Below are 25,208 nucleotides of genomic sequence, written 5' to 3'. Positions count from 1 at the left end.
CAGGCCACAGTGCTGTCGTGCCAGTCCCCGCTGGAGAGCGGCAGAGCAGTGATGACGACCATGGACACGGCTACAGCCCGAGGGCTGCGGGGAGCAGCTGGGCAGCTCAGTTCTCTTGCCCAAGGTGTCTTCTGCTGGCAGCAACTCACAGCCCTGGGGAATGACAAGCAGCTGCCTGTCATCCGACAGAGCCCACGCAAACAGTGTGGGGAGAGAGACCTGGGAGCATCTCGCTGTCAAACAACATGCCTAGGGAATTAGTGCAGACCCTTGACGTCTTATGCACCTGTTACTTTACTCAGGTCAAAAGCAAAATGGGAAGTGTTTCATCACATCATTAAAAAATAGCCCATGAAATCACTGCTGGGTTGGGATCTGGGCAGAGCAGGGGACTTGCACATGAGCAGTTCAGTGCAAACCAACCACCTGAACTCCCTGATCTGTATCAAAGAAGCTCCTTTGTGTTCCAAAGCAAAGGCATTCTGAGGCGTTTTCTTAACTAAAGGGATCCTTCTGGAAGCACCCTAAGCCTTTGCACAAAAAAAAAAAAAAAAAGCCCTGCACATCAAGCACGCAGGAACCCCCACAGACAGTTAAACACCGAAGAAACACGTGAGGGTACACTGCTGCAAGTCCCTCACATCTTTTGCCTTCTTCACAGTATCGGCCAGCATGCAGTATGCCACCAGCCAGTCCGGCCCAAGCGCTGCGGCCACTTTCCTGTTTCACTGCTAGATCTCCCCGTTCAACATAGAGGGCAATCCAAGGAAAGGAAAGAAAAGCACATTTTCCAGCAAAACTAATGCCTTAATTAGTCAATTTGCTAATATGCTGAGGTGTGAACAGCTTATGGTGAGGCAGGAGGAGCAGCTGTCCCGCAGGCACAGCCCTCGCTGCCTGCCTTGCAGGCAATGCAGGAGAAGGGCTGTCATCTCCCCAGCTGGCCGGGTCCTGATGGATGAGCCACCCAGGGCTGGTTAACAGGCTCTGGAGAATTTGGGGAGGGAATGTTTTTGTGAATGGGTCACGATGCAACTGTGACCTGATTACGGCACTGAGCAGCTCCCTCCACCCCCAAAAGCCATGTGTTCGCTGCGTCTGGAAGCCGTGTCTGTCACGCTGCTTAGCTGTGACAGCACAGTCTGGGACAACGTACCGGTTTTCCCACGGGATCCTCACCAGAAGAGAGCACACTAGAAAGATGTACAATGGCAGAGCATGAAGCACTGCCTCCCAGGAGAGACGGTGGCAAAGGAGGGGGGAAAAAACATGCTACGGGGACCTCGGCTGCTAGGAGATGCTAGCGCTGGCTTCGGAGAGGGAGGCACATCTTCGCTCCCCTGGGCTCTCGCTTCACTTTTATCTGCACTGCTCCAGGGCTGGAGGCGGTTCGACTTACACCAGTGACAAACCAGACAAAGAAAACGACCGACTGGGAGGAGAGGAAACCCAGCCCTGCACAGCCTGGAAAAGTCCTCCACCTCCCTCTGCTCAGCCGTGATAAAAAATTCCCCCCCTCCTCCCTCCTTGGTGTGCTAGACCAGCTCCGTTAGGCAGTCTGAGCCCAGCCACAACCACCTCAAGACAGCAACAAGGTCTACACACATGCGACATGACAGCATCCTCTCTTTATACAGCACACCCAGCAAAGCCCCGAGCTCATGTCCATGTGCTGTCCTTTTTGCAAGCGGTTTTATTTTAAAACCAGAACGCAGCTTCTCCATTTGTTTAACAAGTCCCCTTGTCTTTTTTTTTTTAAATAAAATTAATTTATTCTACAGAACAGTAAACTCTTCCAGACTCTTCCCTATTTACAAATTAACATTTTTGCTTGCAGATCATCACTCCCCCCCCAACACCCTGTTCCTATCCCGTGGCACAGAAGATGAAAAATCAGCCAACGTGTGAAGGGCTCTAAGGCAGTGCTCCCATCTGCAGCCACCTCGGACCTCGGGGAAGAACAAGAGCAACGATGTCTGTGCTGCATCTGGAGGTTCCCCCTCATTCACCGTCTGCGTGAAAGAAGCAGGTCCATGTTAAACCCGAGAGCATCTGGTCTCTCCCTGCCTGGGCTGTGTTTAGCTGTGCTGAGGAAGGAGAAATACCCCAGCACACCGAACAGCTCTCACTGCCCAAGCTGCTGGAGGTGGCTGCTGTTGTGGCAGGGCTGAAGGGCCACGAGTTTGGGGAGAAGGGGGAGCTGGCCGCAGGAAGATCTCTCAGCTCTCAGCCCACACATCTATCGGCCAGAAAGGCAGCTCCCGCCTGGCTGGAGGAGGCAAGGAGCCTTGGAGACACCCCCCTGACCTGGTGAAGGGGGAGAAAGTGACTCCGGAGCTGGGGACACGCTTTGCTAGCTCAGGAAAGAAGGCACCTTTAAAAAAAAAAAAAAAAAAGAAAAACAAAACCACAAACAAACCACAAAACTGACCCAAACCAAAACCAGATGCCAAAGCAACTCTCCAGGCAAATTCAATGGTTTCTGAACTAGGTTGTGGCTTGGCTCCTACCCTACGCAAAGCACACAATCCTACCAAGCAGCCTGGCCCCGGTGGTTTTCTGCTTTGCGCTCTCTCCCAGGTCTCAGTGGTGTAGGAGGGAGCTCCTGTTTCAGCTAGAGACGCATGTGCCTGCGCTGGGGGCTGCTCAAAAGCCACAATGCTGCTAACAGGCAGAGACAGCGCCCGGGCCTTGCCAGCAGTTGTGTTGCCGCACACACGGGCAGGGTCAGGGTGGCATTTCAGCCACCAGCAAGGGAAATGCTGGCAGCCCGTGCTGTCAGCCTAACCCAGCCCCTCTGATTCACTTGTTTCCCCACCTGGTAGCAGCCCCGTTCCTTTCATTCTTTCCGGGCATTTCAATTTCTATAAGAAAAATAAAAATAAAAATCTTCAATAGCATCTACTGAAGGTCTGTAGTGTTTTCACTCCTGGGGAGTCCAGGTGAGCACTCGTGGAGGTGAGACTGCCTCCACCTCTGCATACAAGCCCCTGGCCTCTGTGTGAATCCCCCGACACATCCCCGCTGACTAACAGCCGATCCAAGTGGGGATGTTGTGTTTTTCAAGGTTTGCCTTGAGCACTGGAAATGATTGCCTAGCTGCAGTAGAAAGGAGGCAGCAGGCTGAGCTGATGCCCTTGCAGGCAGCCAAGGTTTCAAAAGCCAAGGAAGAGAGGGAGGAAGAAAGGGCTTATTCAGGGAGTCTCCAGCTACAAGGAGAGAAAGGACAAAGGAACAGAAGTGGCAGGACAGCAGGAAAAACCTTCCTCCAATGAGATGTTTGGCTTTGAAAAATGCCTTCTCCTGGCAGAGCGAACGAAAGGCATGCCCCTGGGATGCACACAGATGGGCATGCGGGAGAGCAGCCCCTGGGGGGCACCTGCTGTCCCCACAATCATCCCAAAACACCCGAGCCCCATGCTGACTCGGTCCCGGGAGAGCTCTTGGTCCAGAGGGAAAGGGAAAATGCTGCAAGCTCCGAAATGGCACTGATGCTTTCAGCCTCCCAAGCCCCCAGCGCCACCCCAGCCTCGGGGCTGGGACTGGCCGTGCCATCGCTCGCTGCTCACACGGCTCCCGAAAGCAGCAGCGAGCAAGAAGGAGGTCCTGGCCGCGGTGCTGGTGGTGGCAGGAGGTGGCGGTGGTGGCAGCGAGGCTGGCGTGGTGGCGAGGTGTGGGTGACCCTTGCCCCCCCCGCCATCCTGCCCCCGGGGGGCTCAGTAGAAGGAATATTGGTTCTCCACCGCCCGGGTCCGGCTGCGGGCACCGTCGGCATCGTGGTAGTCCTCGGCGCCGGCGGCTGGGGGCTCCGGCCGGCGCTCAGCGCTGTCGCTGCGGCTCCGGGGGCCCAGGGCACCCTCCAGGCGGTGGTAGGGTGCAGGGATGGGGACAACGGGGGCTGTGGCCACCCCCTCGGCGGGTGGTGGGGCCGGTGGGGCAGCGGGTGCTGTGCTGCAGAAGTAGTGCGGTGGCGGCAGGTCGGCTCGGCAGCCCGGTGGCTGCGGCACGATGGCTGGCGGGGGGCCGGCATCTGTAAGGGAGACGGGGGTTTGACTCCTTGGAGGCTGGCTGCTTCCTATGCCCACCCTATCCTTCACCCTGTGCCCACCGACCCTCCTCACCCACCTTCTGCATGCCCCAGCGAGCCACGCAGCCTCTGATCCTCTCCTGCCCCACACCAAGGGACACACAGGCCACCCCAACATGGCTTGCTGTGGCTCTCCCCCCATCCAAAATGGGCTAACGCCCATCCTGGTGCATCTTCAGAGCCACACGCACCCTTCCTCAAAAGACCAGCATGGGACCAACCCTCCAACACGGGCACACCATTAAGTTGTCAGTGGGGAAATCCCAGGGCCCCATTCCCTTTTGGGTTTGTGCAAGGTCCCAGCCCAAATCCAACCCAGCAGCCCCGAATCCTGGCACAGCCCCGGGACCTACCGGGCAGCGGGCTCTGGGCCACCACGTAGCTGCGGAGCGTGATGTCGGCCGCGCCGCCCGACTCGAGCGGGATGGGGTGCGTGTGGAAGTGGCGCAGCATGTCGAAGATGGTCTGGAACCAGAGGTGCTGCACGTGGCACTGCCCGCTCTCGTTCAGCGACAGGCGGAGGTGCTGCGAGGGCAGGGGCAGGGGGTGAGCCGGGAGGTGATCAGACAGCCCCTGCCTCCCTTCACCCTCCTGAGGAGGCCCCTCCACCAGCCAAGGTTTGCTCGCGAAGCAGGCGGCACCCACCTTCGCTTTCCCCTGGAAGTTGAAGGTCAACACATACTCCCCAGGCCGCGTCTCACTCTGCCGGATGACGAACAAGCCGTGGCTCCTGGCACCGCCGAGCAGCACCAGCTGAGCCGCCTTGATCCGCGAGAGAGTCCCGTGGAACCAGGGGAAGTCGGAGAGGTTGACCTCTGCCTCCGCCTCGCTGTCCTCCCCTGGCCGCAAGCACCGCCAGATTTTAGGGAGCACCCAAACATTTGCCCTCTCCCAACCCCGTGCACCCCAAGAGTGAGGCGATGGGGCTGCATCCTGCACCCCTGCCCTGCCTGCCTACCTGTGCCGGTGGTGGGGGGCGATTCCAGCGTCTGCAGAAAGCTCTCCAATGGGACGTGGGCCAGTAGCTCCCCCAGGGAGTCCCTGCCCCGGCCATGGGGCACGGACACGGTGGTGGCAGTGGCGGCGTTGTGAGCACCAGGCAGGGCACATCTGTCTGGTGGCCTGTGCACATCTGGAAGGCAACGTCAGTGTCTTCAACAAGGGTGGGCATCTCCCCGTGACAGGGACAAGTGCGAGGACCTGAGCGCTCACTTCAGGCTCCCTGCCTTTGTCCCCGGCAGGATCTGGACCCCCAAAAGCAGAGCCAGCACCAAGAGACCCCCCCCGCCCTCTGCAGCAGGATTTCTCACCGTCAGCCAGAAATTCGCAGCTGCAGGAGGACGCCCTGCCCGGCAGGCAGGCTCCCTGCGCGCAGGAGGCCAGCTCGATGTCATCCCCGCTGTCCCTGGGGGGCGAGCACAGAGCAGGTGACCACACACAGACACGCACAGCATCACCCCTCGCAGGCAGCAGGGGCTTTATTATCCAACCACCACCACCCCGGTGAAATCCCAGCTCTGGCCCAAGTCCACAGAGAACATCCCGGTGCTCGCCGCTTCCTCCCAGAGCAGCGAGGTGCCCGCAGCACTCAGAGGCCGAGCAGCCGGCAGAGCCGCAGTGTGCCGGGAGGAGGCACGGAGAGCAGCCAACGCACCAAAGGCTGCTTCAAACATTGCCATCAAAACAAGGTGGCTTTTTGGGCTGAGAAACCAGCGTGTGGGTACGAGCCCTTGAAAAGCCCTTGCTGCCTGGGTCGTGCTGGCTGGGACCAGCTGCAGAGCTGTGCTGCGATCCCTTCGGCTTGGACACGTCTCTTACTGTGACTTCCAGAGCTTTTGCTCGCACGCTTTGCATGCGAGACATACGCACACACTCCCGTCACCAACTTCCACCCAGAGCCGGTTTCGCTTTTACCCCCACTCAGAAAGGGGCTGTTCGAACCGACCCCCAGGCGCTGCACCCCAAAAACCAGGAGGTCCTGCAGACCAGAGGCGCATCCACTGCACTGCAGCCCCTGCGTCTCACATCCCCAGCTGCCCCCCTGCCCGTGCACTTCAGCATCCTTCTTGCACAAGCTCCCTGCTTGCTCACAGCCTATTTTTAGCCCGGCCGCCAGCGAGAGCCCGGAGCCGCTCGTGGCACTCGGGTGCTCTTGCTTAACAGCGGCCACGTGCGTGCAGACAGCCAGGAAGCGGCTGCGTTAGCGGTAACGGCTCACGAGGGAGCTGCTGAATTATTTAGTGGCCAGTAAGTGAATCAGCCACTGGGAGTCATTCAACTGCAGCCACTTAAAAAAAATAGAAAGGAAAAAAAAAGAAGGGGGGAAGGAAACCAAAACCAACAGAGCTCTGCAGAAAACCCGTCGCCAGGGCGCTTACGCAGAGGTTTCAGCACGGATCCTTGGCAGGAGGACCGAGCACCGCGTGCAGGAGCTGAATGAAAATTCATTCTTGGCACAGAGCACGCGTGTCAGTGTATTAAGCAGCTCATTATTATTTGCTGTAGAGTTCATTATTATTTGCTCTACGGTCGTGTCCGGAGGCCAGCACGGGGCTGTGCTGGGTGCTAGGCAAACACCGAACACCACGAGGCTGCCAGAGGCAGAGCGAGGAGCTGGTACAGGCACCTGGCCTCAGCTGGAGAACCGGCACCGAAACACCCATTTTGGGTAAAAACAACCCTTCCTCAACTGCCAGGCCACGCTTCCCTGCCTCACCTCCTTCCGCAGCCCAGCCTCGGTGTTGCTTCATCAATTATGTATTAAAAAAAGCAGCAGCAGGAGTGCACGGTGCGTCCTCACTGCGAGACGCAGCCCTGGAGGACAGCGTCATCCTGGGGGAAGGTGGCACGGGGGGCAGCAGGGAGCCTCCAAGAGCCCCTGTCCCAGTTTTGCTCAAGGCTTTCACCTCTGCGAGCTTGGGCATCCCCCCCTTTGCCGAAATACTGCCAAGAAGGGTAGCAGTGGGGCTGCGGGAGAGCATGCCAGCAGACCACTGAATATAGTGTGGGTGCTGGACTGGAAAAAAAGCATGGGAAGTAGCTCTGAGATGATATGAAAGCTTTGGAGAGTTGGTGTTAGGAGCATCCCTGGGTCACCTGCCTTTGCTAGTCGAGGCGATGCGGAGCAGGAAAGGGTTAGCAAGTGGCTAGCACGCTGCAAGGCTGTACCTCTGACACACAACGGCTGCTAACTTTGCCGCCAGATTTCTGCCAAAACAAGTCAGAGACTTCCTGTAATAAGCTGAGCAGCGAAAATTGCATCAGCTGGGGTCTCTTCCATCCTAGTGGTCTGCAAGGGCTGACCACCAGTCCCAAAGGCATGCCCTCTGCCCTCTCCGGGGTGCTCAGAGGAGCTTTTCACTTGCTGGAACAAGATGAGTTTCCTTTACTTTCCTTTAAACAAGCACATTATAGCAGAGACCTCCTGGATGCACTGGGACCCCTGGACCTGACGGACACAGATGTGAAGGGCAGCAGCGCAGGAACCTTGCCCAGGTCACGCCCTGACCTACTGGAGAGGATGGAGGCTGTGGTTTGGAGGGGAAACCCGACCATGCCCCATGAGCCTTACCCGGGGTCGATGCAGTCCTGGATATCTGCCACCCAGGAGTGCTTCTGCAGGGAGTCGATGGTCTCCAGGATGTACTCGGCACCGTTCTCCACCTGGAGGCAAGACAGGACAGCGTCAGGCCACGTCCAGGGTCCTGCCACCCGTCTGCTGTCCCCCACCAGGCAAAGCAAAACCCATAATCTGTCAGGACACCGGCCGGACCCCCGCGTTCACTTGCCACTGTCACACAGTGCCTTAGCTGAAGGATACCTGCATGTTCCCATCCCAGCACAGGGGTGTTGAGAAGTGACCCCCAGGGATGATCCCTGACCAAAGCTGAGGCCCAGAGGAAAAAAAATCACCCCTTTTTCAGCAAATGCATCACAAAGTTTTAACAGCCTGCGTGGTCACACCCGGGTATAAGTGCCTGGCCAGCAGCACCAAGGCTGAGTGTCACTGTGCACCAGCACAGCCAAGGGCAGACAGCATTCCCTTGCCTACAGCATCCCCCCAAAACTAGCTCTGCACAGGTGGCATGTCAGAGGCCATGCTGCCCTCTGTCACTGCCCTGAAATCCAACCAGACCCCTGAAACCAGGAGTTTAAACCTCTCCTCGTTTTCTTTGCCTGCTGGTCCACGAGGCTTCCAATTTCTCAGTGCATCAGAGAGAGAGAAAAAGACCCCCCACGGCCCTCTAACAGGAAAAAAAAAACAATAAGATCAGGATGCAAAATTTGCAAGCCCAAAGGAGCTGGGCTGCTCTGGGGCCGGGGAGGACAGAGCACTCAGAGCACCCGGCACGGTGCTGCCTGCCTCCGGCCGTTTCCCCATGCCATCCCTCCCGGACCCCTTCCACAGCGTGTCCCTGAGGCAGCCCCGACTCCGGGAGGGTATCGCGTTGCCAGCCGAGACAGCCTTTGAGCAAATTAAATTAATCGCACACAACTGAATCACTGTCCTGAAAATAAACAGGGAGCACAGGAGCAGTGCCCGGTGCCGCGGCGAGCAGTGATCAGCTCTCTTGCCACGCAGCGGGTACAGGGGAGCAGCAGAGCCCCCCCGTTTTATTTAGCCAGGCTTTCCGAGGGGAAGGCATGGAGCAGGCTTGGGAGACCAGGGTGCTCCTTCATGCAGAGCATGAAAGCGAGCAAAGCACGTGCAGGGCTCGGGTATTTTGCAAGCACCAGCTTGTGCAATGGAAAAAATGCGTGTGCCGGGTGTCTGACGCGTGGCGAGGACACGCCGACTGTCAGTTTTTGGGTGAACTGATTCCAGTGTGGCCTCTGTGCAAAAAGCAGGGGCTTTTCCACCCACAGTGACCTCCCAAAGCAAGGCACATTGCCCAGGAGGGGCAAGATGTGGCTCCACACCAGTCCAGCAAGAAGATCCCCATCCCACCCACCTAATCTGTACCCTGCCATCAAGGGGTGCTCCACCCCTCTGTGAATCCAGCCTGCAAGGGAGGAACACAACAGAGCAGCAGGAACACGGCCCAGTGAGAAGGGCCAGGGCAGAAAGTGAGCCACGAGCAATAGAAGATGTCAGGAACAGGGGAAAAGCTCCCCGTGTCCACAGCCGCGAGAGGGAGGGCGGCAGCAGCGGGGCAGCAGATGATGCTGAGCGAGCCCCTGGGGGTAATGCGGTGCTTGGTGCCATGCCTCATTAAAGGGATCGATTGCAATCAATTAACCCTGCGGCAGGGTAAGCGCTCAGGCCAGAACAGGGCAGGAGCAGGTTAGAGGGTACCTGGTAAATGCAGCGGTTTCAGGCTGGGGGTAACTACAGAAAAGGCTGAAGCAAGGGCAGAGCCGTGGCAGTGGGGTGGAAGAGCAGCACACCTGGCCTCTGAGCCCTCCTCAAAGCACCAAGAGCCCCCCACAGCCAAAACCCTGCCAGTGGGGACCTGCAGAGCCCCAGTGGGGCCACGGTGATCTGGTTGTGCTCTGCCACAGCCCCAGAGCGAGGGATGGGAGCAGTGATCAGTGCCACGTCCTCGGCTTCAGCAGTACGCCTGGTGCTACCGTATGCAATGCTGCAGCACGCAGGGCAGGGGAACGGAGTTGAGATGAGACTTGTAAAGGGACCAGAAAACCATGATCAGAAGTAGCTGGTGAGCTGCACTCCAAGAGCGGCTGCTGCTGGTTAATGGTCTATGTGGAGGAGATGCTGAGCTCCTTCGCGTCAGGGATGCTGTCCTGCACGTGTTGCCATTCAGCAGTGAGGACAAAAGCAAGGAGAGGATGCCTGATCAATTCATGGCTGACACCACGCTGTAAACATTTTGGAAGATGAGGCAAGAATTCAAATGAACTTCTCGATGCTGAGAATTAGTCTTCGAAAGAAAACGCCCAGGCCAGGCTCCACCTCAAGGGCACGGTGAGCTCCAGGCCCGTGCTGACACCACAGGCACCTCGCCTGAGGAACTGCAGCTCTGGAGAGGTTCTGCAAAAAGCACAGCGGGGTTATGGCAGCTCACAAGCTGCCTGTGAGTCAGCATCATCGTTAGGGTATGAAGACAGCGACTGGATGTACTTGGGCTGGATAAAGAGGAAGAAGAAAGGAGAAGCAATCCTTCCCACCCACTCCTGGCCACGGCACTGCCTTCACTTTGGGACACGCTCACTCCGGAGCCCAAAAGGAACGTGGGGAGGAGCACAGGCTGCTCAGTCCAGAGAGGAAAAGACGTGTGAGGTTGGTTTTCAAGTACAGAAGACAACAGCCAAGTTAGCCTCTGTGTCCATGGTGGACACAGACCGCAGCCAAGGTTGAGGTTAACAGCAAGAAGCCCATGGGAATGAGCACTGGGGTCAGGCAGGCTGCGAGGCACGGGGGCTCTCCCAATGCCGGGCTGAAGACAAAGAGCAGCTGTAATCACGGCAGTTTCCCCCCTCTGCATTCACAGTTCTCTCGGCTGGTGAGCAGGCTCACCCAGCCGTGAAGCCCGGCCTCTCCGCTCTGCCTTTGCCATGTGCTTTCAGGGAGAAGCACCGGGGAGAGAGGTGAACTTTAGCAGGGGTGGGACATGGAGCCCCTCCACACGTTGCTGTTACACATCACCTCCCAGCCGGGCACGTCCAACAGCTCTGATGGAGAGTGTGAGCCCGTTAACGTGTGCAGGGAGGCACAGCCTCATCAGACAGAGAGAAACATCACCACCGCCACCACTGTTGTCAGGGGATCGGCACAGCGTGCCCCAAGCCAGAGCCTGCAGCACACAGCGGGAAGGTCCCTGCTGCCACCCAGCCCCAGAGGAACTTCCCAGTGCTCCTGCTCAAGCCCAGGATTTGCCACAAAAGGCTGCTGGGAGCATGACCTTAATTAATTAGATTGTATGGAAAACACTCCTCCGAGGTCTCTAGCTGGAGACAGACTTTGTCTCTCTGCTTGCAACCCTTGCAAATTGTCTCTAGACGCTAATTTAACCTTGTCCTGGTGACAAGGAGAAGCAAAACCCCATGGTGAAAGCCAGGCAACCAGCCCGATCCCCAAATACCTGGGCATCAGGTGGACGTTGCATCATTTTGGGAGCCCCAAAGGGAAGCACAGACCGAGAAGGGGAGGCAGGGACCCTGTGGGGAGCATCAGCACTGCTGGTGCTTCAGCTCCAAATCCAAGGCAATGTCCCCCAGGGTCAGAGCATCCCTGCAGCAGGGCTGGATTGCACCGCTGCCACCCTGCCCTCACCTTCAGGACGAAGGTGTTGTCCTTGTCGGGCATCTCCAGAGGCATGGTGGTCCGCACCTCGATGATGGCTGACAGCGGGATGCTCACCTTGGGCTTGGAAGCCTAGGAAAAGAGAAAATTAAGAGAAATCGATAAATAAATTAAAAAAAAAAAGTCGCTCAATCTAATCAAACTGTCCCAGGGGACAGCGCGGCGTGGCTCTCAGCAAGGCAAGATCGTGGCTCAGCCGCACGGTTATTATGGGGGGTAGAAAAAAAAAAAAAGCATTGATTTCCCTCATGTGCCTGCTAACTCTAAGCTCTTTTAATTAAACCAAGAGAAGGCCCGGTGGAAGATGGGGAGGTTAGTGCATTTATCTGCCAAACCTTCCTTGTTCCAGCTCTGCCAAGCCCACTTATTTCTCTCCCTTTACACCTTCTCCTTCCTGAGAGCCGCGCAGCAGCACAGACGGGCACCCTGTTTACCCAGCCCAGAAGTTACGGTGTGGCAGCCGGAGCTGTGTGGGGAATTTTAATTACATTAAAATAAAGGAGAAAAAAAAAAAAAAAAAAAAAAGAATTTCCCCCGGCACCCGCCGGAGCCTCTGTGTGGGGGCAGGACCCGCCGCCTCCCACTCAAAGTCTCTACTGAGCACCAAATTCCCTAGATATTTGCTTAAATTACAGCAAACCAGCCCAAAGGAGTACACAGAGATGCTCCCAGGGCTGGTCCCCTCTGGGATGCTTAGAATCGTGGCTCCAGGGTTTGGAGCACTCAGACGAGGCTGGTGATGTGCACCAGGCTGCAGGTTACCAATAGATGGGTTCAGTGACTATTTTTTTTTAGTTAAGGGGAAAAAAAAAAAAAAAAGATAATAATCCAAGCATGAGAACAGAAACTGTCCTTTCCCCTCTGGGATGTTTTATTTCCACCAGCCCAGCCCCCTGTGCTGCCTCTGCATGCATCCCGGGCTGCACCGGGCTCAGCCCTGCTGAAGTTTTCCATCTTTTTTTCTACTGGAGGAGGTGAGAAAAGGGGATGCAGCTGCCTAAGAAAAGAAAAAAACCCAGTGTTAATTCAGCAGTGAACCAGAGGAGGGTCTGCTCCAGGAGGGTCTTCCTGCGGCAGCCCGGGGTGCCCACAGGGAGCATTATTAATGGCCGTGGGGACGTTCTGGGGACATCCCCCTACATCTATTTTGCCTTTGAAACCCCAGGATACCTAAAACGACTGCTGCGTGCCGGCACAAACACCTAACTTGGCTTATCGCTTCCTGTCGAAGCAGCGGTTAAGAAGAAAGGGCTCGCTAAGGAGATTTGAAAACATGACCATAGTTTTTGTAGGGCCTACACAAAACTGAAGCTGGGGGCTCCCAAAGCAAAAAGCAGTTTTCTTCCAGCTGTGCCAGCTTGATGCCACGTTTGCAGCTGGAGCACGCCAGATGGAATACAAGATGGGATGAGGGGAGATGAAATGCAAACCAAAGACAGGGGGGTGTAATTACAACAGAAGAGCAGACTATTTCCATAAAAGTTGTCATGAAATCATTTGGAAATTGATTTTTTTTTTAGAGCCAAATGAAGATGCACTAAAAAAAATCCCTCTATGAGCACTCTCCTAAACGTTTTAAGAGCAGCAATTGTTCCATTTTAACCTGAGTTTGGGGCCACCTCGGCGCAGTGCTGCAGCCCTCGCTCCCAGGGGCTTCCCAAATTCTAGGAATTCCCTCGGCTGAGGAAGTCCCCAAGCCCGAGGACATGCACTATGCACAGCAGCTCAGAGCCTTGCTGTAGGGATACGCTTGAGTTCAAACTCAGATTTTATATTTTATCAGGAGAGGTGTGAAGCTTAGGAAAGCAAAAAAAAAAAAAAAAAAAAAAAAAAAAAAGGCACAGACCAACACCAACAGTGCCATGGTTCATTTTGTCCTCAGAAAAATAGAAGGTGCTTTTTAAAAATATGAACTCTCCTGCCATCCCTGTGACTCCTGTATGGATCATACCAGAGTTAATAGGGGTGCAAAGATCAAGACCAGTGGGTTCCCAGCAGCTCCCAGGGGAGCCACAGCCCTGTGCAAGGCTTGTGCTGGCCCAGCTTCGCTGCAAGGGACCCAAACACAAGTGGAAAAATCCTGGAGAAAATCAAGTAAATGAGGTTTTTCTTCCCCAAGCATTTAAGTAACCTGAGATTTCTATTCTAACCCGTGCAACTAGTAAAACCCCCGGGAATAGCCTATTATTTGCCCCATGCTTGTCAAAGATGAGCGCACACAGTGCAGATGAGGCTCAGTCAGTGCGGGTTTGTCAGCACAATGCACCTTCTGCTCCTCCCAGGAGGAACAGGGGTCCTGCAGCAAGGAGGGCTGAAGGTGGACCTTGTACATGCCCTCCGCGTTTCTTGAGCAAACTGCTCCCCTCTCTGCTCCAGGAAAAGAGGGGCAATATTTCCCTGTGCCATGTGCAGAGGGGAGGCATGCAAGAAAAGGTGTGCCACAACAAAAAGCAGCTCCTCTTTCTGAAGCTTTCCCTAGCGTTACAGATGCAGAGAAGACACAGGCAAGGGAAAGTGATAGCGTGGGTATCGGTACTGATAACAAGCAGCATTCCCCTGCACATAAGGCAAGTAGCTGGGGCTGTCAGTGAGGAGCGCTGCAAAACCCATGGGCAGCTGTGGTGCTCCAGCCCCAGGGCTTCTGCCCCCACCACCGCAAAGCTGTGCTGGGTGCAACATTATTCCACGTGAATTATTAATTTGAAAATAACGAGTGCTGCAACCAAGCGTGGGGTTGCTTGGTGACACATGGAGCAGTCTAATGTGTTCGGAAGAGAAAAATCTCCTGGCGTCCTGGACATACTTCATCTCAGTGTGGCAATGAGCTTCTGCACTATGATCACCGATATCTGGGGCTGAGGGACAGGCAGGGCCTTCAGCATCTCACCCAAGGGCCGTGGGCTGAGCGCTGATGAGCAGTTTGTGGATGTGACTCGACCGCCTTGCCCCCACACACCCACATCTCAGCCTCCCGGCACCAAACCTCCCGCTGGATCAGGGCTGGATTTCATCCCAGCTCCGCAGTGGAAATTAAAAGTAACAACGCAAAGCCCAGCTGCTTGAATTTCACCCCAACGCTCACCAAGACGGCAGCGGAGACGAGCCATGACTTACCTTCGGAGGGACGTAGAACTCAAGCAGGAACCTCTCCCCCTCCACCTTCACCGCCTTGCGGAGCAGGAGGCGGCACTTCTGCCACTGCGAGCTCCCCACACAGTTCGTGTCGTCGGCGACCATGTAGCGCAGCGTCCCCTCCCGCTGGATGTCCACCAGCTCCACCTTGGAGGACTGAGCCTTGGAGAGCCGCAGTTTGTGGGTCCACTTCTCCCGCGGGTCGCTGGGCTCCTTGCCCCCAGCCGCCCACGGCTCCCTCTCAGCCCTCCTGCTGCCCGGCATGGCCTCGGCACCCGGCTCCGGAGAAGACCTGCGGTGCCACATCTCCTTCATGCCGTCCACCACACACAAGCTCATGTTCCTCAAGGAGAAGCCCTTCTTGAACTTGGGCTTGGCGGTGGCGTGGACGGAGACGTCCTCCGAGCTGCGGGACTGGCCGTAGGAGGACACCTTGCGTGCCTGGGCCTGCTGCGCCGGGCTGAGGTAGCGGCCGGCACCCAGCGGGGCCTCCATGCTGTCCAGGGACTCGGTGGAGGTCTCCTCCTTCCGCTGGGCCACCTCGCGCCCGTAGGGCACGTGGCAGTTCTGCAGCCCCACGAAGGGCACGATGTTGTACTTGGTGGGCGAGTCGGAGACAAAGACCCGGCTGACCTCCAGGCTGAAGATGTCCAAGAAGTTGGCGGCGAAGTGGTGGGAGAAGGAGGCCTCGGCGCCGGGGGTGTCGTAGTGGGGGTTCTCCCTCAGGAACTGGCAGAACTTCTGGGCGAAGTCGACGGCGGCCGCCTGGGCGTGCAGCTCGCAGAACTCGCGCCAGTCGGGGAGCGGGGAGGAGGGCTCCTGGCACAGGGCATCGCCGTTCATGGCTGCCCCATTCCACCTGCCGGCGGGCTGCGGGGCAAGGGGACAGACAGGGTGAGCTCGGTGGCAGTGATCCCGTCCGCCAACGCTGCCAGAGCGGGTCCACAGCCCTGGCATGAAGTGGGATGTGAAGGGAAACACAGTGGGAAAGCATTTTTGTGCCGTTTCCCCTCCCTCTGCCGTGCTGGAAAAAAACTTGGCCCTGGCAGCAGCCATAAATCGTACTTATTTTACGATTATGACCATGCAAAAGTGTTATCGATTTCTCATAAAACCACTAAGGAGTCCCCGACCGGAGCAGCCCGGGGGGATTCGCCTCCAGGACTGACGCTGCCACATGCGTGGCCTGGGCACCGCGGGCCTGTAGCAGCACATCCACTGCCACCGTCCCCAGCAGCTGCTCCAGCTCTGTCCACATTTCTACCCACAGAAGAAATCTGGCACATCAGTTTTGCTGAGTACCTCAGTTCAGTTACATCCTTGTCAGATGCAGATGAGCAGGAGCCCAGCACCCTCCCCACCGCCCATCAGACCCCATGGCTTTAATGGATAACCCCAGAGACCAGGGAGTTGATAAGGTAAAAGGGAAAAAAAACAAGGCAGCAGACCCAGGAGCCACCAGGAGCTGCAGGGAGGTGAAGACCTGACCTCACACCCACAGAAGAGGTACCCGACCTCACCCAGCCTCTGCAGTACTCACATGTTTCTTGTCTTTTTGCTTGCAATGCATTTGCCAAACCTCTGCCTAATTTTGTGAGGTTTGGACCTCACAGGGGAGATTCCTGCAGTGCTCGCATCTAAATTGTCATTTTCCAGCACCAAGACTGCTTGTGCCTGTTGGTGACAGAGAACCTTGCCCCATGAGTTATTCAGGCACTGCTCAGCCACGTGCCACCTATGTGTCCAGAGAAGCATCCTTTTCCCCTCGAGGGCAGTTTCACCTCAACAGCATGAAGGGAACGCTCTGCTCTAGACCCCTGCCCTCTGCAGTCCATCCTGCCCAGCACTCACCAGCCTGGGGACACGCCAGGGCTTCTGGAAAAACGGGACAGCCCCCCTCATTCGGCTGCTCTCCGCTCACAAAATCTCTTTTGCTGGTGAGCGATTTCTGCTGCTAATAAATCAGGCACAGTAACTAACCATCACATTTCACAGCCAGTACTTCACTACCGGTCAGATAAACTGCCCCAGAAGATAAAAAGTTTAAAATATATGTGTATATATATATTTTTAATCCCTTTTTGGCTCACCAGTCCTGAAGCAGGGGATCCCAGTGCTTGGCTGGACCTGGAGCTCCCCAAAGGGCTTTTGCAGGAAACCAACACAGCCAAGGGAGGCCCAGGCAGTGGAGCAACCGGAACGACACAACCAGACAGGCCCAATTCCCTCGTTAAACATAGGCAATAAAAGCCCTCAGTGAGAAGGGAAACCCCAAGCTGCTGACAAGAGCCAGATCCGGGGGAGCTTGGCTTCCCAGCCGTCTCATAAGGGCCTTGCAGCTGTCCCTGGGTGCCTCTCTGCCCCGCACTGAGCCGGCCCTGCTTGCCGCAACCCAGCCCGGAGCAGGGAAAGCCCCGTCCACGCAGTTTACAACAAGGCTGAATTTCCCCAAGAGACAGCGGGAAAGCAGCAGAAAATGTAAAGCTGTTTGTTACCAGGCCAGCAAATGCAATTCTCACTTACCCATCCATCACCCGGCAGAGAATTTAAAGGCTCAGCTCCCGGCGGCAGCTACTGCCCTTCAGCTTTACCATCCACAGCCGCAGCTCCCTGAGCACAAAGCAAGGGAGGGGGAATATTTGGGCTCGGGGAGGTGGAAGGGGGTCTCCTGCTACTGACCCAAGCGGGAATAGCCGGCACCACCAAGAACAATGGAAGGGCAAAAAGGTGCAAAGGGCAGCAAGGGGCTTAGGAGGGAAGAGAAATCCCCACGCCGATGGGTGATGGCCCTGATTTTGTCACACCTGCCAGAAGGGAGCAGTTAGTTTTACCCCATGGGCCAAGCCCCAGGGCTTTGCTGGTGTTCCCCCCCCATGCACAGGAGGGAAAATGCTTCCCCCCATTGCCCCCTCCAGGAAGGATGGAGCAGGAGGGACAGGCACGATGGAGCAGGACCAGCCTGCCCACAAATGAGCGATGGGAAGCCAAGATGCAACAGAGAGATTAAAGAGGGGGGGCGGCGGAAAGAAAAGAAGACACTTTAAGAAAGATAAACCCATAAACCCCAAACAAAAAGCCTGGCCACCCAGCTGCTGCAGCAAGCCTCAAGCTGGGAGACACGCACACAGAGGCATCACAGCGTCTTCCTTTCATCTGCACGGGGATGACAAACTCTAAAAGGCCAATTTATAAAAATGAAGCCTAGAGGAGAGATGTCTGGCAGGTCTGAAGGAGGAGGGGGGGGAGGTTGGCAGCCCTGCGTGGTGTCTCCATCGCCCCCCACCTGCAGTGGGTCTGTGAGCCCCCCATGGGGACCCCACTGGTGAGGCTGGGAGCAGCGGGGGGCTCAGGGAGGCCCCCTGGGACCGCAGCAACATCCCCCCCCTCCGCAGCACATATGCCTTCACCTGATTCCTGCGGGAAGCAGGCTCCCAATTATCTCTGCAGCTTTACCTTTAATCTCGGTGCCTCCGCTCCCCTCTATGCCAACAGCACTGCCCCACTTCTTGAAATAACTCCTCGTGCCACAGACAGCATCCCCGGGCAGGGCGGTGGAAGTCGAGATGAAAATAAGCTCAAGATGAAAATAAGCAGCAAATCCATGACTGCTTTTTGGCCAGCAGGGGCAATTCGCTCCCAGCCAGGCTCACCAAGGGTTGCAGCGTGTGGCCGGGCACCTCAGAAGGAGGCAGAGCCCTTTTGTGGGGGGCGTCTGCCTGCTCAGGGGTCACAGCCTCGCTTCCCTGGCCTGGGTTACACAGCAGGACAGGCACAGAAATATGGAAATGAGGAGGTTTGTCCCTAAAGAGAAGCTGCGTGGCCACAGAGAGGCAGCCGAGACATCAGCACCCTTGGGCTCCTCCTAACACCTAACACTGGCTGGTCCCCAAACACCTCCCCAGGCAGAACCGTGCCCTGCTGCTGCTGCTGCTGTCACTTGGGAAAACAATTCAAGGTTTTAGAAGGAGGGAAAATAAATAAATACGGATTTCTGGGGCCTGGCCAAGTGGAAGCCCAGGTTGCAATCGCAGGCGTGAGCCAGCTGCTGGCAGCGATGCTATGCCAATCCCTCCCGATAAACCGCGCCGATGGCCCCTGCGCGGCAGGGACGCGTGTCGGCACACACAAGCCGAAAGATCTGAAAGTTGAAGTGAGCTCCTGACCTCAAGAAGAAATGAAATTTCAGCCGTCAGCAGAAGTGCAAGAGACCATGGAAAAAAAAAAAAAAAAAGTCTCCGGTGCAGTGGGAGTCAGGGAGTGACAACAAAGCCACCAGGATTTGCTGAACCAGAGGAGCGGGGAGGAACTAACATCTAATGAGGTGTTAATAACCCGAATGCACAACACTGGTCATGGGATAGCCAGAGCAGCCAGCCCAGCACTTGCTCCAAGGGCTTTATTTAAGGAAACAGCCCTAATAAAGAGATGTTTCCTTTCCGCCCCGCGGAGCACAGCCAGGCTGGGGCCACAGGAGGAAAACCTGCGTCCAGCTGAGCTTGCAGGAGGCAGATTTGTACCCCCCTCCTTTTTTTTTTTTTTTTTTTTTTTAAAAGGATAAACACCTTTCAGTACGAAGGGGACGACCAGCAGTCCTCCACTTCCCTGGGGGTTTCCAGCATGGAAATAAAAAATAAAAATAGTAGTAACGAAAGCCCGCATGCCTGCATCTCCGCCTGCACAGGAGCGCTCCCAGGGGTACAGGCACGCAGATCTGGGCTGATGGAAGCACGGGGAAGATGGAGCATCCTGCAGGGAGAGGCACGCATGTGGTGGTGGTCCTGGGTCCACGCTCCTGGGGAAGGATGGGGCTGGCAGGGTCCCAATGCTCAGCTTCCAGCGAGATCGATGCCAATCAGACCCCGGGACGCAAGGAAACCCGAGCACCTGCTCGCCCCAGAAGAGAGGCTGACCTCAGCCGTCCCCACGTGTTCGGACAGGGGAGATCCCCGGGTCACGAGCGGGTGCTGGAGCAACGTGACACCCCGCAGGGCCCCCCCCGGAGAAGGTGACGTTCCTGGCACGGCGGGCAGGACATGCCTGGCAGCCCGCAGGGAGCCTTGAGCCTGCCTGCATGGCCCCGGCGTGCTGCAGAAAGCAGCTAAAAACCAACAAAAAAAACATGGCAGGGGCTGCTCTGGGGGGCGGCAGGGTGCTTTGAGCACATTTAGGACATGGATAGGAGGAAAAACAAATGCAACACCTTTGCATTTACCATTCAAGCCCAGCAGAACAGGGGATGCAGCAGGCACAGAGTTGGGGACCCACACCTGCAGCTGGCACCTGAAGGCTGGAGTGACCAAACCACCTCCTCCTGGTGGCTTCCTCTGCCACCACAAGGGTCCCAGCCCTCAAGGCTGAGACTTCAGTGCTCTAACTACATGCAGAGGCTGATTTAAGGGACAGAAAGCCATAGGAAAGTACATAAATACATAAAATAGCGGTAGGATGGGAGTAGGTCATCTCTCCGTGCTCTTTATGGCTCCATGTACTATTCATACTCCACAGCCCTTTAATCAGACTGGCTGTTGGAATTAGAGAGAAATGGAAACAATCTTTGTTCCTCTCATTTACTGTCCATCCCACTGAAATATTAATTGAGCAGCATTCTGGCCTCAAGTCTAATGGTCAAGCCACCCTCCTCGATTCACTCTCCCATTAAATGCACGCTTTGACTCACTGCCCAGACGCACCGGAGGGCCCTCCTGCCAGCTGGAGACGCTCGTCCGGTGTGCAAAGCCTTCCTGGGTCTTATGCTGCACCAAGCAGGGGCTGCTCCGGCTGAGACACCATCACGGGAAGCAGTTGTGCATCCCCTAACGAAGCTTTCCTCTGCAAACGAAGCACCGCACCTTGCGGGCTCCAGGGCTTTAAGGGGCTGCCAAACTCGTGACTCACCCCAGGCAGCCTCATGGGCCTGGTCTGTCCCCAGAAGGAATGGGCACGTTGTCCCCTTCCCGGGCACAAACCAGATGTTGATGACCATTTCTCAGGGTAGAAAGGAAGGTGGCTTCTCATCTCAGCGTCCAGAGGAACAAAATCCCAATGGACTACGGGAAAGTGCTCCACTGCTGTGCAGGATGGGAGCCACCACAGCCCTGAGGAAGGACTTCTTCGGAAAGAGACATCTTCGGAAGAGAAAGCGAACTTCGGGCCAGAAATGACTCCTCCTTCCCTCAAAACTCCCCAGCACGCGTTGAGGAGGATGTGACACTGACACCCTGCGTACAGCCCGCTCGGGAAGAGCGCAGGTCACGGCCGTCTCCAAACCCACAGCGTTCTCCACTTCCCACTACTCTGACCAACTTCACTTTGCAGGGTCGTTTCTCTGCTTCCTAAACCCTGCCCCGCCGTGCACTGCAACCCCCGTGCTGACAGCTGCTGGAAAATAAAGATGAGTTAAACAGAGAAGATCCAGTGGATCTTAGCTGATCTCCTCCCTGTGCTTCCAGGCAGGTCCCTGTGGTGCATGGCCACAGCATCGCCCGTGGTGGGAGACCTGGGGGTCCCCAGGGCACAGCGATGGGATGCTCTGCCCTGGCAGAGGCTTGGAAAGCCAACCAAACCACCCCTTTGTTACCCCAAACCAAGGGCGGGCTATTTCTCGTTAAAATAATAGAGCTTTTGGTGAAGAAAGTAAGGAGCCGCTGTCCTTTCCCTCTCGATGGGAGCTACCTCACCTGGCCAGGGCTCCGACCTGGGAGCTTTCTGCAGAAAATTAACTAGTCCAAAGTCTATTTTTAGCCACCACAATAGCAGAGCCTCCCGCGAGGAGCGTCAGAAGCCCTGTCCCCAACCAAGCAAGCTCAGATTTCCCTCGCTAAGCCTAGATTTCCTTCCTCCCCTCGGCCCACAACAAAACCTTCCCCTTCTCGCCTTCCCACCCTGGTCAAAGCGAATTCATGCGACCACCTCCAGGGCTGGCGCTCACAGCGGGGTGCGACGCAGGCGTTACACATTAACCACCATGCAGCGGCTCTCGCAGGGCCTGGGGCACGAAGGGCAGAGCCGTGCTGGACACACATACGAAATGATGGGTAGGTCGGCCACCACGGTTTGCTCAACATCCCTGACGTACCTAAAATGCAAGGGGTTTAAAGGAAAGGCCCTGCTGTACAAAACCAGCTATAGTTCCCCAAACAAGCGCAAACTGCTTGGAGAAAAACCAACCAAATAAAAAAAAAAAAAAACCTCTTGCCCTGCAGATCACTCTGCCATTAAGGGGCTCCTGGGGTGGTTTTGGTGCACAAGCTGCACGGGTCCATGGTGCAGAGCACCCAGCAGAGCGCACCCGAGGTGGCACAGCCCTGCTCACATCAGGACCCCCCCGTTCCTTCAGGGACAGGAAGGAAAAACCCCAAGATTGTTTTTCAATTACGGCTCATAACAAACACGGGATAAAGTTACATAGGCCCGTATTAAATTTTCCCATTATCTTTTTTACTTTGCGGATATAATTCCCCACATGCATCCCTGGCTCGTACCCGCCTGCCAGCAGCGTTTGACGCTGCCTAATGGTGTCTGAGCTGGGGAAACTCAGCTCTGCCCCGCTACCGGGGCCGCTGCGCTCACTGCTGAGCTCCTCTGGTGTGCGTTGGGCAAAACACCTTGTGCAAGCTCCAGCAGGCTCCAAGTGCCCCTCAACCACATGGTGCCCAGACACCACGTTGCAGCTGGGATCTCTGGCTGGGGTTTCCCCCCAAAATCCCTTTTTTACCCCCCATTTTGCTATGCAGGGATGTTCCCAGGCACACAGCACTCCATACCCAGCGCAGCGGGCACAGGCGTGCAGGAGGGGTTCCCTCTGCAGAGGGGCCGTTTCCCATCTAGCCTGTGCCTGATGTTTCTGCCTCCCCTCCTTCCTGGTACTCCTGGCCCCATTTGCACGTTTGCAGCCTCACTCCTGCCCCACAGCCTTGTGTGGGGCTCAGGGGGCTTCAGGCTGGAGAAGAGCAGGGGAGGCAGCATTGCCCCAGGGCACCCCAAAAAGCCTGATTCAGTAAGAGCAGCAGATGTGTAACCATCATCGGGTTTCTCAGACTGCTCTGGGGAAGAGGAAGAAGAGGAGGAGGAAGGGCTCTAACCAGAAACATCCTCAGGGTGCACAGATGGCGATTTACCTCGGAAGAGGGACAGCTGAGACAAGAACTGGGCAAGGCCACCCTGCCACAAGGGCACATGAGACGCATTCCCACCAGCCTGGGAGAGGAAGGAACAGCCCCGACGGCGAAGACAAGCAGCCAGAAGGGGTAACAGGAGGCGAGCAGCCCCCCTGCACCCACCAAGGACCCTGTGCTTGAGGCAGACAGCACCCAAATCCCAAAAGACCTTCCCAGAGCAGGGCAGGTTCCATCCTACAGCCCCCAGCACACATTCACCCCGATGGCACAGCTGCCCCGCGCTCGGTGAGACACCAGTGGGCAAAACCACCCTGATTTCAAACACGCATCAATGGCCTGGAGCACCTCCGTGAGGCTTCTGCAACTTTTTTTTTTTTTTTTTTCCAGAAATAAGTTCTCCAATGGCCACCCTGGGGTGCGCCGCAGCGTCACGGGACCACCAGGCACCACCAAGGGATGCAAAGGGGCAGAGCTGGGAGAGCTCCCAGTCCCACCTGAGCACATCTCCCAGCCATGGAGCCACCCACCCGTGCCAACGCGGTGGCTGAGGGCCCCGGCCCTTGGGGCCAGCCCGGGTGATTTAGGAGCACGGCCCCAAACGCCCAGCACTGCAACGGCGCTCCTCCTCCGCCCCCCTCCCAACAGGGCGAAGCAAATAATCATCCCAATAATAATAACAACCACCACGGCGGGGAGGTCTGAGCAATCCGCTCGGTGTGGGCAGCAGGCAGCTGCTGGCTTCCCGTGGATTTAGGGCAGGGTTTGGGGGGAGCCGAGCGGTTTTACCTCCTCTCCCGGTGCAGTTCAGGGGGTCCCCGAGGTGCCAGCAGCGGGGCTCTCCCAGTGCAGGCTCATCGCTCAAAGCACCCAGCTCCCACGGCGCAGCGAGGGACCGGAGCAGCCCGGAGGGACCTGGAAGGCAAAGTTTGAAGAAGTCAAGCCCCGAAGAGGGTGCTCGGCACCTCCCTGGGTATCACCCCAAAACCATGGGGCTGTTGCACATGAGCCCGAGCGGCTGCTTTGGCAGGAGCAGGGGGCTGCAGGGGAAGCCCCTCGCCAAGCCGAGGCCTCAGCACGGTGCTGAGCAGCTCCTGGGGGGCTGCGGGGGGGGCAGCTCAGTGGGGCCGTGCCCTTGGGCAGGGGCTGCCCCGGGGGGGGGGGCCGCAGGTGCCCGCAGAGCATCCATCCAGGCAGCATGCACACCTCGGGCGGAATAATAATCATTAAAAAAATAATAATAATAAAAATAGACCGTCCTTAAGGGGTCGCGCGCGTTGGGTCGTGCCCAGCACCCTGTGTCCCCCCCCGGCAGCCTCCCCCAGCCGGCAACTTTCGCCTTCCCGGGTGAGCCCCCAGCCCGGCTCCCCCCGCCGCAGGACCCCGCACCCCGAAGGGACACGGGGAAGGGGGGGGTGGGGGGGGTGCAGGGGGGGGTCCCTCCAGGGCGTGCGCCCCGAAATGGTGATGGAGAAGGGAGGGGGGGGACCAGGAAAGCGGCGCCGCCCCCGCCGCCCCACGCAGCCGCGGATCCGGTACCGGAGGGATGCGCTCACCCGGCCCGGCCCGGCCCGGCTCGGCTCGGCCCGGCTCCCCGTGCAGCCCCGGTGCAGCCCCGGCTCCCGGCTCCCGGCTCGGCTCCGGCGGGGCCAGCGCTGCCCGGCCCCCCCCGCCCCGCCCGGCCCCGCCGCCGCCCCCCCCCCCCCCGCTCCTCCCACCGCTTTAAAGGGCCCCGCCCGGCCCCGCTCCGCACGGGGAACCCCCCCCAAACAGCGGGGTCCTGCCGTGGGGAGGGGGGTGTGTCCCGGGGTCTGGGGGGGGCACCCGGTGTCCTGCGGGGCAGCACCCCACATCCCAGAGGTCACCCCGTATCAGACAGGGTGCCCCATGTTACAGAGGACACCCCATATCCCGCAGGGCACCCCACGTCCCACACAGCACCCTACATCCCACAGGGCACCCCACATCCCTCCCCACATCCCGTAGGGAACCCCACATCACACAGGGCACCCTACATCCCACAGGACACACCACATTCTACAGGGCACCCCACATTCCACATGGCACCCTACATCCCACGGCATACCCCATGTCCCAGAGGGCACCCCATGTCCCACAGGGCACCCCACGTCCCGCAGGGCACCCCACATCCTGCATGACACCCTACACCTTAGGGGGGGCTGGAACTAGATGATTTTTGAGGTCCCTTCCAACCCAAGCCATTCAATGATCCCGCACTGCACCCCACATCCTGCAGGGTACCCCATGTCCCAGAGGACACCCCATGTCCCACAGGGCACCCTACATCCCACCCTCCATCCCAGAGGGCACCACACATCCCACAGGGCACCCTACATTCTGCATGACACCCCACGTCCTTCAGGGCACCCCATGTCCCACAGGGCACCCCACATCACTCTCCACATCCCACAGGGCACCCCACATCCCACAGAACAACCCCAACCCCACATCCTGCTGGACACCCCCTGTGGCACCCCCAAACCTCCCCCAAAGTCCCCCAAGCGCTGGGAGGACGCCTCCATGGGCCAACAAGGGGCAGCACCTGTGTCCCCTGTGCCACCCCAAGCTCTTTTTCCCCTGCTTATGAGAG

General features: G+C 57.4%; 1 protein-coding gene across 1 annotated transcript; it reads right to left on the bottom strand.

Moving 5' to 3' along the window:
- Positions 1 to 1,631: 1,631 nt before the first annotated feature.
- Positions 1,632 to 24,258, bottom strand: SH2B2 (SH2B adaptor protein 2). Its single transcript, XM_035559216.2, has 10 exons — positions 24,154 to 24,258; positions 23,387 to 23,512; positions 14,466 to 15,353; positions 11,322 to 11,423; positions 7,659 to 7,750; positions 5,398 to 5,492; positions 5,046 to 5,219; positions 4,733 to 4,926; positions 4,441 to 4,612; positions 1,632 to 4,030 (listed from the first exon to the last, which is right to left on the bottom strand). Exons 3-10 carry the CDS (start codon positions 15,324 to 15,326, stop codon positions 3,717 to 3,719), a joined length of 2,004 nt encoding a protein of 667 aa, XP_035415109.1. The 5' UTR covers positions 15,327 to 15,353; positions 23,387 to 23,512; positions 24,154 to 24,258; the 3' UTR covers positions 1,632 to 3,716.
- Positions 24,259 to 25,208: the final 950 nt, after the last annotated feature.

Source organism: Cygnus atratus, chromosome 20, assembly GCF_013377495.2.
Source record: "Cygnus atratus isolate AKBS03 ecotype Queensland, Australia chromosome 20, CAtr_DNAZoo_HiC_assembly, whole genome shotgun sequence".
Classification (NCBI taxonomy): Eukaryota; Metazoa; Chordata; class Aves; order Anseriformes; family Anatidae; genus Cygnus; species Cygnus atratus.
The sequence above is the reverse complement of the archived record's forward strand: the minus strand, read 5'-3'. Positions and strand labels throughout refer to the sequence as shown.